The sequence below is a fragment of the Gossypium raimondii genome, chromosome 5 (assembly GCF_025698545.1).
Source record: "Gossypium raimondii isolate GPD5lz chromosome 5, ASM2569854v1, whole genome shotgun sequence".
Taxonomy (NCBI): Eukaryota; Viridiplantae; Streptophyta; class Magnoliopsida; order Malvales; family Malvaceae; genus Gossypium; species Gossypium raimondii.
Window position 1 is genome coordinate 29138978 of NC_068569.1, and position 11820 is coordinate 29150797.

Below are 11820 nucleotides of genomic sequence, written 5' to 3' on the forward strand. Positions count from 1 at the left end.
AAACAGAATAATATAATAAATAATATTACATTCCAATAATAACCATACAAGTACACCTCATTTCAATTGCGTTATTATTAGCAAGGTTGCCGAGAGGGGAAGCAGTGCAAGAAACAGTTGCAATGATTAATTTGATGACATATTTTTAATGTCCATATGCTGCGCAATTTATGTTCTAAAAATGGAATAAGCCATGTCATCCCCAGCAACAAACAAACTCTAAACGTTCAAGCCACATTGTTTCAACCTTCATTTATACGTTTTCATTTTTGTTATTCTCTTTACATTTTGGCTGGATTTAATTTAATTTTGGCGAATAGATAAACTCCTGCATATTATTTTTTAATATAAAATAATTTGATCCAAATTTAATCCGGTTCATTTGATTTTAATATCTAATTATTGTTATCACTAGACAAATCTTAAAATAATTTGGAGTGTTCCAACCTTACTCGTCTTTTTACTTAAATTTAATTAAAATATATAATTATTTTTATTTTTATTTTATTTTAAATAATAAATAAATTAAAAATTTAACTCAATTCAAATTTAAATAAAAAACGCCCTACTTAATGAGATTCAATATTATTTTCACTTATTGCACCTCGCCTTCTTTAATTCATTGCCAGAGTAATTCATTATCAATTTATAATTTAGTAAAAGTATTCTGTACTAAGAGTCAAATTATATGTTATCCTTTTACTTTAAAAATAGATAAATTAATTCCTATACATTAGATAAATAGTAAATTGGTCTTTTTTGTTAAAAGTTTCATCAATTTCTATCGTTAAAAACTGGCATGACTGACGAAATAATCAAACAGTTACACGTGGCAAGCCACATGTACCTCATGCTGACGTATAATGATCAGTTTTTAATAGTAGAAATGGATAGAATTTTTAACTGAAGGATCGATTTGCTCTTTGATTTAATATACTGAGATTAATTTGCTCATTTTTTGAATAAAGGAAATAAAATACAATCTGACTTTTAATATAAATGCTTCTATAGTACTAACTAAAACATATTATTGTAACACCCTAAACCCGGCCTAGACGTCCAGACCAAGTTTAGAGAGTTACGTCATCTGCACTAAAATTCATACTATCATAACATAGTCGAACTAAACCATTCATTACGTAACATTCGGGACAATGATAATTTAAAACATATAATCTTCATAAATTCCATAACATCATAGAACATAAATCCCTAATAGTAATGCTTAAACGAAAATATAGAAGTTTGACCGAGCTCCTGCGACACCAACCCGATCAAGATTGGGGACCACCTAAAATCCAATCAATAAAAAGGGTGAGTTGTGAACTCAGTACATAAAAGGAATCTAATTCAACAATAGTTTTTTTATAAAGAAATTCCAATTCAGAAATTCGATTTGATATAGAAACATATTCAGTCCAGATTCAGAGCAAAGGTGTTACATATATGTACATATATTCAATTTCAGTTCAAATATGGTTCAGATCAGATTCAGATGATATATTCCTATTTACGTCTGCTACACACCATCTTCGACCATTCCAACACACCACTATGGGCATTTAGTGCCCATCCATCCCTGCACACCTTTAGAGTGTTCATTGACACTTTCACATAAATGTAACGTAGCTGTTAGATTATTATGCGACAAGCGCTAGAATCAGAGTAATACTCATTGTGGTGTAGCCATGATTTCGGAACAGACTCCTTCCCCCTTCACATTATCCCACCATATGCCAATACATAACACAATTATCCGTAACATATGTTTACTCATACCAATTTAGTATACAATTAAATAAGACAATTCAATAACAGAGTAGGTATTACAGTGCACCTATAATTGTGTTGCTCACAGATCAGTCCCAGTGTATTAAACAGTTCTCATATAATCAAATTCAGTTATTCGTACATTGAGGAAACCAATATCATGGTTAAGTAACATTCTCAGACTCAAAAGACAGTTCTCGGGTCCAATAAGCTGCTACACGGCTGGGTCACACGCCCGTGTGCCTTGGTCGTGTGGTTTTTAAGCATAAACAGTGAGTTACACGGCCTGGACGCACGCCTGTGTGACTCACACGACCTGGATATATGCCCATGTCCTTGCCCATGTGGCTTTTATACCACAAACAGTGAGTTACAAGGCCTAGACACATGCCCGTGTCCGTTGTCTGTGTGAACTCTGCACTAACATCACCACACACAGCTTAGACACACGCACGTATGTTAGCTTTTGTGGCCCCAATTCAATGAACAGTGAGTTACACGCTCGTGTGGCTTACACGGCCTAGTCGCACGCCCGTGTGTCTGGTCATGTGGCGTCAACAACCACCATTTTCGGCAATTCGAAACTTGTAAAATTAAGATTTTCGTTATGCACCTGGTTTCGTTTTGACGGGGAAACAACACAGAGACTACCCGGAACCTAATTAATCATTCAACAACCAATTACACCATCAATTTCAATATTTAGCAAAATCAACCCACTGTTAAGATTATGTCGAAAGGTTCGACGCAATTCCAACTCAGTTTGCACACTCACCTCACACACGAAATAGGAGAAATCAGACTAACACGGTGGATTAACGTCTCTTGCAATATCTTTCCCTAAACAAAGTAACCAATCGAGTGTTTAACAGAATGTCAAGTAAACGAGTAAAATCCTGTTTTGACAGAAAAGTACTAACACAACAGAAATTGCAAACGAAAGAAAAATCACAGCGGAACTTACTCAATATCGACCTTACAGGCAACAAGACTTCCCAATTCACATAAAATCAATTGCAGAAAAGAAGAAAAATAAAAGGAAGGGCAGGAAAAAAAAACAAAGAACTAAAATTTTTTGAAAAATAAAAAAGAACAATAACATTTTCTTAGAATGTTTTAAAATAACTGCTACCCCTTCCGACATCTGCAAAAATGTATTTTTTTACTGCATACAATGAGGTTCGAACTCAAAACCAAACAAAATACAAACATATGCTTAACCAACAAACCAGTAAACTCATTCTTGACATTGATTTACCCAGAATTGCACTTAACCACCTAACATACGGATAAGGGTTGTTTTAAAAATAACAAAACTTTTAGTAGCACAACTCAAACTCCAGACCTTAAACACAGAAGCAAAGCACAGGACCACAGATACAAGAATCTAATTACTACAAATTCTCATAATTAAACTCTTAAATTTTGGGGTGTTACAATTATACTGAGGATTTGGCCCATATAAATTACTTTATTTTTTTAGAATATGTGAATTTGATTTAATTTTTTTATTTGTAATTATATTTATATATATTAGTTGGTTGGTTGATTTATTTCTACTTTAATTATTAACCAATAAGGATTTATGGAAACGTTGATTGAATCATTTAAAATTTAATTGTATTAATATGATAAGCCACATGATAGTTAACTTATACTTTATTGCATATGTAGATTTTTAAAAAAAATTTATGAACTTCTTTTGAAGCTAGTTCAATGTTTAATATATATATTAAAATTTTTGTGAAGTATAAGGGACTGTTACTTAGGTTATCACATTAATATTGTTAAAATTTTAATAAGATAATCATATTTTCGTGTAAAAAATACTACTTAATTAATTTTTAAAATGGAAGGATCTAAAAGAATATGAGTTAAATTAACAAAAAAAACACACACACACAGTATAAGTTAAAATTATCATTATACTTGATTAATAGTGAAAGACTCAAAAGTAGATTATTCATTTGTTTACATTTAAGACTATTTATATAATTTTATTAAAAAAATAATAAGAAAAGAAAGTTTAAATTGACCTAACTTCAAATTTGATATTTAAAATTGGAGTTAAATGAGAGAAAAGGAAATAAGAAATGAGAAGAATGTGTCGTGTAGTGTTTGCTTTAACGGTGGACATCATTACACGAAATCTCCACCTTTCCTTTTCCGCTTATCCTACAATCCAAAGCAACACAGCACAAATCTTTTTCTGTTTTCTTTATACAAAAGCAACGCAACCTTCCTTCTCACACTTTCAGGTTTGTGTGATTAATGCTGTCCAATTATCAAATTCAGATATTATAATTTGGAAGTTCTTTTAAAAAACTTTTCATCCATAAATATTTTATTTTTTTTGCATTTATTTTTATTTTTTTAAAATTGACGTAGTTGACGGATTAACTCGGTGGTAACTTATGACGTATCATATGAATATATGAGAACCTATTATTTTGATGGTATAAATGAATAAAATTTTAAATAGAATAACTAGTTTAATGCTTAACAAAATACAAGTATTTCGAGAGATATAAGTAAATACTTGATACAAATGTTTGAAGAGGTATAAAGTAGTTTCATCACGAGTATTAATACTTGTAAACATTCCAGAGGTATAAATATGTGAGATAGATATAAAAGAAAATGAAATATCAAATATCACCCCCAAAAGAAAAAGAAGGAAAACTACCATTCCTCGTTAAGTTCAAAGTGAGACTGTCAGTTACCCCATTCTTTTCTTATATATTCCCATTTCCCTTCCTTCTTTCTCCTCACTTCTCTCTCTACAAGAAAAGAAGAGGAAAACCCAGAAAAATGGCGAAACCCCAACTTTTATTTCTATTTTCCTTTTCCCTTCTCTGTCTCATTTCTTTTTCCGCCGCCGCTTCCTCCATCACAGCCGACTTACGTCTCACCGATTCCAGTTTCCCGTCGGTTCATGCAAAGAAGCTGATTAGGGAGTTGAATTTGTTTCCTAAAGGGGAAGTCAATGTCGTTGACGAACACCGGGTTTCGTTGCCGGAGGGTCCCAAACTGGTGGAGAAGCGGTTCAAGTTCCCAACTTTGGAAGTGCCCGGTGGAGTTTCCTTTGAGGATTTGGGTCACCATGCTGGGTATTACAAGCTTCCTAATTCTCATGATGCCAGGTAAAAGAAGAAGAAGAAATACCATTTCTTTCATTTGGGTCATTTTCTCAGTGTCTTTCTGTTTCATTGGGTGGGGAGTTCGGAGGCCGTTGAGTTCTAGTTATTTTGGTATCTTAATTAGTGAACTCAATGAAGTGCACGATCACAATGTTTTCCAGATTTCAGCTCCCTTCTGATGTTGCTAATTAAACTTTAAAACTGCACTGGCATTCTTTATTTAATGTTCTATTATCAATTTATACTTTATCCAGTCAATGACTTTTTTATTATTGTGTTTCCAGTTAAAGAGGAAAATACTAGGTAGGATTTGGGAACTTTGATTTCAAAATATGGATCTGGATTTTTGAAAATAATGTGTCTGATAAAACACATAAACATAATATCCATGATTATTTCTCAAATTCATGGAATTTTTAGATGCTTATTTAGTGACTAGTTTGAAATTCTTTTAGATATTTGGCGATTTGAAGTTCAAGTTTTTATACTTTTCAAATATAATCATATTGAATCTCAACTATTTTATTTATGCTGATCTTTCTCATAAATGTAAATAGCAAATGACATCCAAATCCAAATCTTCAATTTCATCTTCCTAATCATAGCATTAATTAACTACCTTTGTAGTGGGTTAACATCTTGTTTTTGACAGAATGTTCTACTTCTTCTTCGAATCACGCAATAGCAAAAAGGACCCTGTTGTAATCTGGTTGACTGGAGGGCCAGGTTGTAGCAGTGAATTGGCTTTGTTTTATGAAAATGGCCCTTTCACCATTGCTGATAACATGTCTCTTGTTTGGAATGAATATGGTTGGGACAAGGTACTTTTCTTCTTGATATTTTTCTCTCTCTAGCATTTGGTATTTGCGCAATTAATGATTAATTTCTAATCTTTCTGATATTAATGTAATATTAAAAAGCTTTAACTTCGAGATACTAATGAGTGATGAACCTTTTCTTTCCCTTATTTCTCCTATTTTCCATTTTGTATTGCAGGCTTCTAACCTTCTGTATGTGGACCAACCTATTGGTACTGGCTTTAGTTACAGTTCAGACCAAAGGGACATTCGTCATAATGAAGATGAAGTTAGCAATGACCTATATGATTTCTTGCAGGTGTCTGTTTATCTTGGAATATGATTTTAGCTTAAGTGTTAGCTATCTACTGAATTATTTATAGTCAATAGTGTGAAAATTTGTTGTTTTGACTGGGCTTTTTCTTTCTTTTATTATGTTAGGCATTCTTTGCAGAGCACCCTGAGTTTGCAAAGAATGACTTTTTTATAACTGGAGAATCATATGCTGGGCATTACATTCCAGCTTTTGCTGCTCGAGTCCACCGAGGAAACAAAGCCAAGGAGGGAATTCATATAAATCTTAAGGCATGTTACTAATTATATGATCTTTTACATGTTACTTTCTAATTTCTTGAATCTACAACTTGTGTGGAATTATTTCTTTTTGCTTACTTAAACTACAATGTGGTTAACAGGGATTTGCTATTGGTAATGGCCTGACTGACCCTGCAATCCAGTATAAAGCTTACACAGATTATGCTTTGGACATGGGGGTAATTAAGAAGTCTGACCATGATCGTATCAACAAGCTGGTCCCAATTTGTGAAATGGCAATAAAGCTTTGCGGTAATTTTGCATCTGAAAGGGCTTTATCTTGCCTAGAACATTCTCTAATGTTAGCCCTGTTGTTTCAAACTTATAGCTTGGATATAGCGGTTGATAGTTTGTTAACGTTTTTTCAACCTTTTATTCTAACTTATGAATATATATCTCAGCTTAAACCATTGCTGCTTATCTCCTGAACACTTTTTCCTTTTCGGAAATGAAAAAATTTTCAGGCACTGATGGTACAATCTCTTGCATGGCTTCATATTTTGTCTGCAATAACATATTCAATGGCATCATGGCACTTGCTGGCGATACAAATGTAAGAGACATGAATTTCCTTTTTTAAAATTTGATTTGGTGTCTTGATTGGGGAGGAGGCAGGGAACCATGGCTTGTCATCTTTTTTACAATATTATTATTTTATTCAGTTATTTGCTTTGCTCAGGTGACACATAAAAATTACCTTTTAACAGTTAGAAACACATTGATATTATGAAATATCTGCATATATGGTTTGTGCTCATTCTTGTCTTGGTTATAATTCTTGTAAAGTAGATCATGCTTCATTTCCTAGCAGTATTGAACTATCCTTTGTATAAAATGTCTAGAGAAATGTTTTTCTGTAAACAATAGAATTTGCCTGATGGGAAAAGAAAAAAAGAAAAACAAGAGAACAGTTTTATTAGTGATAGAGTAGGGCCTGATATTGATCTTTATGTCATTGATGTTATGCTTTTCTCTAAATTTCCATGCAAAGGATTCCTCAGCAATTCTTCCCATTGTTAAACATACCTATTATGAGTTGCTGATGTGATTCTTTGAATGAAATTTGAGATGCACTAATCTTTTCCATCTGCAGTACTATGACGTTAGAAAGAAATGTGAAGGGAGCCTTTGCTATGACTTCTCAAACATGGAGTCATTTCTGAACAAGAAATCTGTTAGGGATGCCCTTGGTGTTGGGAATATAGATTTCGTGTCCTGCAGCCCTACTGTGTATCAGGCCATGCTGGTTGACTGGATGAGGAATCTCGAAGTTGGCATTCCTGTTCTCCTCGAGGACGGAATCAAGCTTCTCGTGTATGCTGGGGAATATGATCTCATCTGCAACTGGCTTGGTAAGTATTTTCTGTTTCATGTTCTAGGGTTAAGAGCATATCTACGTTATTTGGATTCAGGTCGAAATGTTAGACATGAGTGTCTCATATGACTATTTTTTCCACAAGTTTTTTCGTGTATTTGGAAGGTCTTTGAAAGGTCATATCCTCATACCCGTACCTTATTTGTATGGATTGGATATGAGTGTCAAACATAATTATTTCAAGAAAAACGAAGAGTTAGAGCAACACAGGAGCATATTATTGAGCAAATTACTTGGTGATTTATAGTTGGTCATATTAATGTACTTTAACAGGCAATTCAAGATGGGTTCATGCAATGGAATGGTCTGGTCAGAAGGAGTTTGTAGCATCTCCTGAGGTTCCTTTCATAGTAGATGGTGCAGAAGCCGGAGTCTTGAAAACTCATGGAGCTCTTGGTTTCCTTAAGGTCATCTCTCTACCAACCTGTCTATTTAATCTATAGTTATATCGATCAACTTTGCAGTGGTGCTGATATAACTACATGATATTCAAACAGGTTCATGATGCGGGTCATATGGTTCCTATGGACCAGCCCAAGGCAGCATTGGAGATGCTGAAAAGGTGGACCAAGGGTACACTATCCGACGCCAGTGATTCAGAGAAGCTGGTTGCCGAGATGTGAGTTCCATTGCTTCAGTGCTAGAATCAAATCTTGTTGGCCTTTATAATGGGAATAAGCATAGTGTAAAATATCTGGACTTTCTGCGTAGTTTCTTTGAGTACCTGTAAATATTTCCATGGGGATGCAATAGAATCCTTGTCTTCATGTTCATCATGTTGTTGTTTTTACCTTGAAAAGAACATTACCTACTGATAAAAATCAAAGAACTTTTGTTGATAATAAATTTGGATACAAATTCGGATTTGGATATGAATTAGGATATCTAAAATTACTTTATTTTTTAAAATTTTTATATTTAAGATATTTAACAAATTCGGATATCCAATAAATAATACATTTAATTTGGGTTCACTAATATTTAAATTTAAATTTAAATTTAATGTGGATAATAAATAGTTTCAGATTTTAAATAAGTTGTTACTATCTGCCCCTGCTGGTAATATGAACCACTGAAGGCTCTGATGTGTAAACCTTGACACAGCTCCTACTGGTCACGGTGGAACAATGGCAAAGAAATTGGCAGAACATGCAACAACAAACTTTGTAGCATATAGTTGGCCCTGTTCACTGCTTATGACATTGTACCAAATTTTTTTTTTAAAAATTATAATATTTATCTATACTTATTATAAAGCTTTTGATTGAGCTAATGTCATGAATTAATCGAGCTCAATTAAAGAAAACGGAAATATTTTATTTTATAAAATAAATTGTATTATTTTGACAATATTTTTATTATTTAATATATTTTATATAAAAGAATATACAAATAATATTTTTTTATAAAACACAAGTGATAAAAGATAAACACAATTATAGTTTACTAGGGTGAACGAATAGCTCCATCATCTGTTGATAGGGCAAATCTTCGAATGAAAATTTTAAACTATTTTCAACATATAAATTTTAAAAATAAATGGATATTTTTTCAAAGATAATACTAAAAGAATAGTTATTTACTTGAACAAAACAGGTTTTTACTAGGTTTTTTTTACGAAAATAATATAAGATGAAAATTGAACCCCAAATCGACATGATAACCATCTGGGGTGCAGTTAATAATTTTGGATTTAATGGGATCTTGAATCACAATTTTTGTTATGGAAAAGTTCCCCAAACTAACATGACAACTGTTGACTTGGTAATTCGACATACTATATGCCGAAACCATATTTTTGAAAAAATAAAAGTTTTTGGGTTGTCGACTTTTTTAAAAAAAAAATTAAAATTGGGAGTCACCACCAATCTTTTATTAAGGTGTGATTGGGTCACCTAAAACGACTTTGGTCTACGAATTTTAGAAAAACGGGTTCGGAAGTCGGTTACGTATAAGGAAGGATTAGCACCCTCATTACGCCCAAAAATTGGTACCTAGTTAATTAATTAATGTCTTAAGGTCGAAAATTTTAAAAATATAATCTTTAAAAACTTAAAACGTTGCATATTAAGACCCTTTTCAATTCAGAGAAGCAAAAATGCCACACCCAATACGTTAGGGCACAACATTCTAATTTCCCCTAAAATGAATTAGGTCAGAATATTTATACAATAAAACTTTAAAAGAACATCCACTCATCCAAGATTTAAGAAATCACACCTAATACGTTAGGGCACGATCCCTTTAGAATCCCAAACTCGGAATATTTCCTTTACTTTAAAAGAACATCCACTTATCCAAGATTTAAGAAATCACACCCAATACGTTAGGGCACAATTCCTTTAGAATCTCAAACTCAGAATATTTCCTTCATGATTTTTAAAAAAAAATCTTCATTTCGAGAAATCAATGCGTCAATACGTTAGGACACAACGTGTTGAATTCCCAATAATGAGTTTTTATTTTTTTGATTGAAGAGAAATGCTCGATTGTCGGATTTAACGAAGAAAATCGGAACCCAATACGTTAGGGCTCAATTCCCTTGAAAATCCTAAAAACGAACATTATCTCAATTTTAAAAAATTTCTATCTTTAAATTTGAGTAAAAAAATGATGTAACGTGATTTTATACATACAAATGCTATAATAATAATAATAACAATAATAAATACATCATCGACATAAAAATAATATAAGCAAATGAATAAACGAAATAATAAAAAGGTAATCCATGACATGCAAAATATTAAATGTAAACACAATTATACAATGGATGGGATAGCAAACAAATAAATAAGGATCAAAAGACGATAATATACACATGAAAATTATGAAGATTAAAATATACATATAATTTACAAATAAAATTTTGGGTTATAGAATTTATATATAAATACAATACATAATATACTTATGCAAATAAAGAAAAATATAATTATACGTACATATATAAAATAATAAAAATAGGTATATTTTAAAAAGAAAAGTGAGTATTTAATCATTAAAAACGTAAATATATACATATAAATATGAAAATATTCATTAAAAATATAGGAAAATATTCGTTTTAAAAAATATATACATGTACATATAAAAGGAATATACATGGATAAAAAAATTAAATAATGAGTACATTATCAAAATTAATTTTTTAAAATAAATATACATATATATACATATATAAATGTGAGAAAATATAAGTTAAAAATATGTGCATAAAATATACATGTATAGATTTAAAAAAAATAAAAATAAAAAAATGATTACGTTATTAATTAATAAAATAAATGAAAAGAACAAAAAAAAAGAAAAGAAAAACTAAATTGAATTGCAATAAAAAAATTGGGAAAATCCGCAAATAAATAAAAGTAAAAGGATTAATTTGAACGCGCGAATTACATGAGGGGCTGGAAGGGAAATTTTCCCTTCTCCTCTAAAACGACGCCGTTCAACTTAGACCCAATTGAAATAAAAATAAATAAAAGGGTAAATTAAGAAAAATAAAAAAACTTAATTACAAAAACATTAAAAGGCGGAGGGGCTAAATAAAATAAATAAAATTCGCAGTGGTATCACCTTCTCCCCTTTTTTAAAATCATAAATAAGTAAAAAAAATAATCGAAAAAAAAATAGTAAGCCACCTTTAAAAAAACTGCCAATCGTTCTTTTTTTTATTATTTCTCCTCCCTCCCTTTTCTCCTCCTTTTCTTTTTTTTTCAATGAAGGGAGATGCCTCTATTTATAGTTGAGCCTCCCCAAATCCAACGGTACAGATCAATTACATCAACGGATGAGATGAAAGGGTATCTACAAATTAAATCTCTAAGATTACAAAATCATATATTCTAAGATTGCATATCATATCTAAGATTATATATTATATCTGAGATTGCATATCATATCTAAGATTGCATATCATATCTAGGATTGCATATCATATCTAAGATTGCATATCCTCAAAAATTATGTTTCCATATGTGAGCCCAGGCTAAAATTGGGTATTACACTATAGATACCCCATATCCCGCGCATCTCAACCCCACACCAAATCATTTTCTAAACCCCTCACTCTCCCCCTTCCCCCAAATTGATAGCCACCCTTAAAATATCCAAAAATGTCAAAACCATTTTCACTCCAAAAATA

At 31.7% G+C, this 11820-nt stretch overlaps 1 protein-coding gene across 1 annotated transcript; it reads left to right on the forward strand.

The window, feature by feature from the left end:
• Positions 1 to 4474: 4474 nt before the first annotated feature.
• Positions 4475 to 8552, forward strand: LOC105770902 (serine carboxypeptidase-like). The gene is made up of 9 exons (XM_012592263.2): positions 4475 to 4913; positions 5563 to 5731; positions 5907 to 6026; positions 6149 to 6292; positions 6403 to 6553; positions 6766 to 6854; positions 7395 to 7653; positions 7950 to 8083; positions 8174 to 8552. The coding sequence occupies exons 1-9, from the start codon at positions 4582 to 4584 to the stop codon at positions 8297 to 8299; spliced, it is 1524 nt and encodes a 507-aa protein (XP_012447717.1). The 5' UTR covers positions 4475 to 4581; the 3' UTR covers positions 8300 to 8552.
• Positions 8553 to 11820: the final 3268 nt, after the last annotated feature.

Bases quoted from the DNA above. Each gene is read 5' to 3' on its own strand.
- LOC105770902 (XM_012592263.2), top strand. From the start codon at position 4,582: ATGGCGAAACCCCAACTTTTATTTCTATTTTCCTTTTCCCTTCTCTGT. The intron at 4,914-5,562 runs GTAAAAGAAGAA...TGTTTTTGACAG, and splicing joins CCTAATTCTCATGATGCCAG to AATGTTCTACTTCTTCTTCG. The intron at 6,554-6,765 runs GTAATTTTGCAT...AAAAATTTTCAG, and splicing joins AATGGCAATAAAGCTTTGCG to GCACTGATGGTACAATCTCT.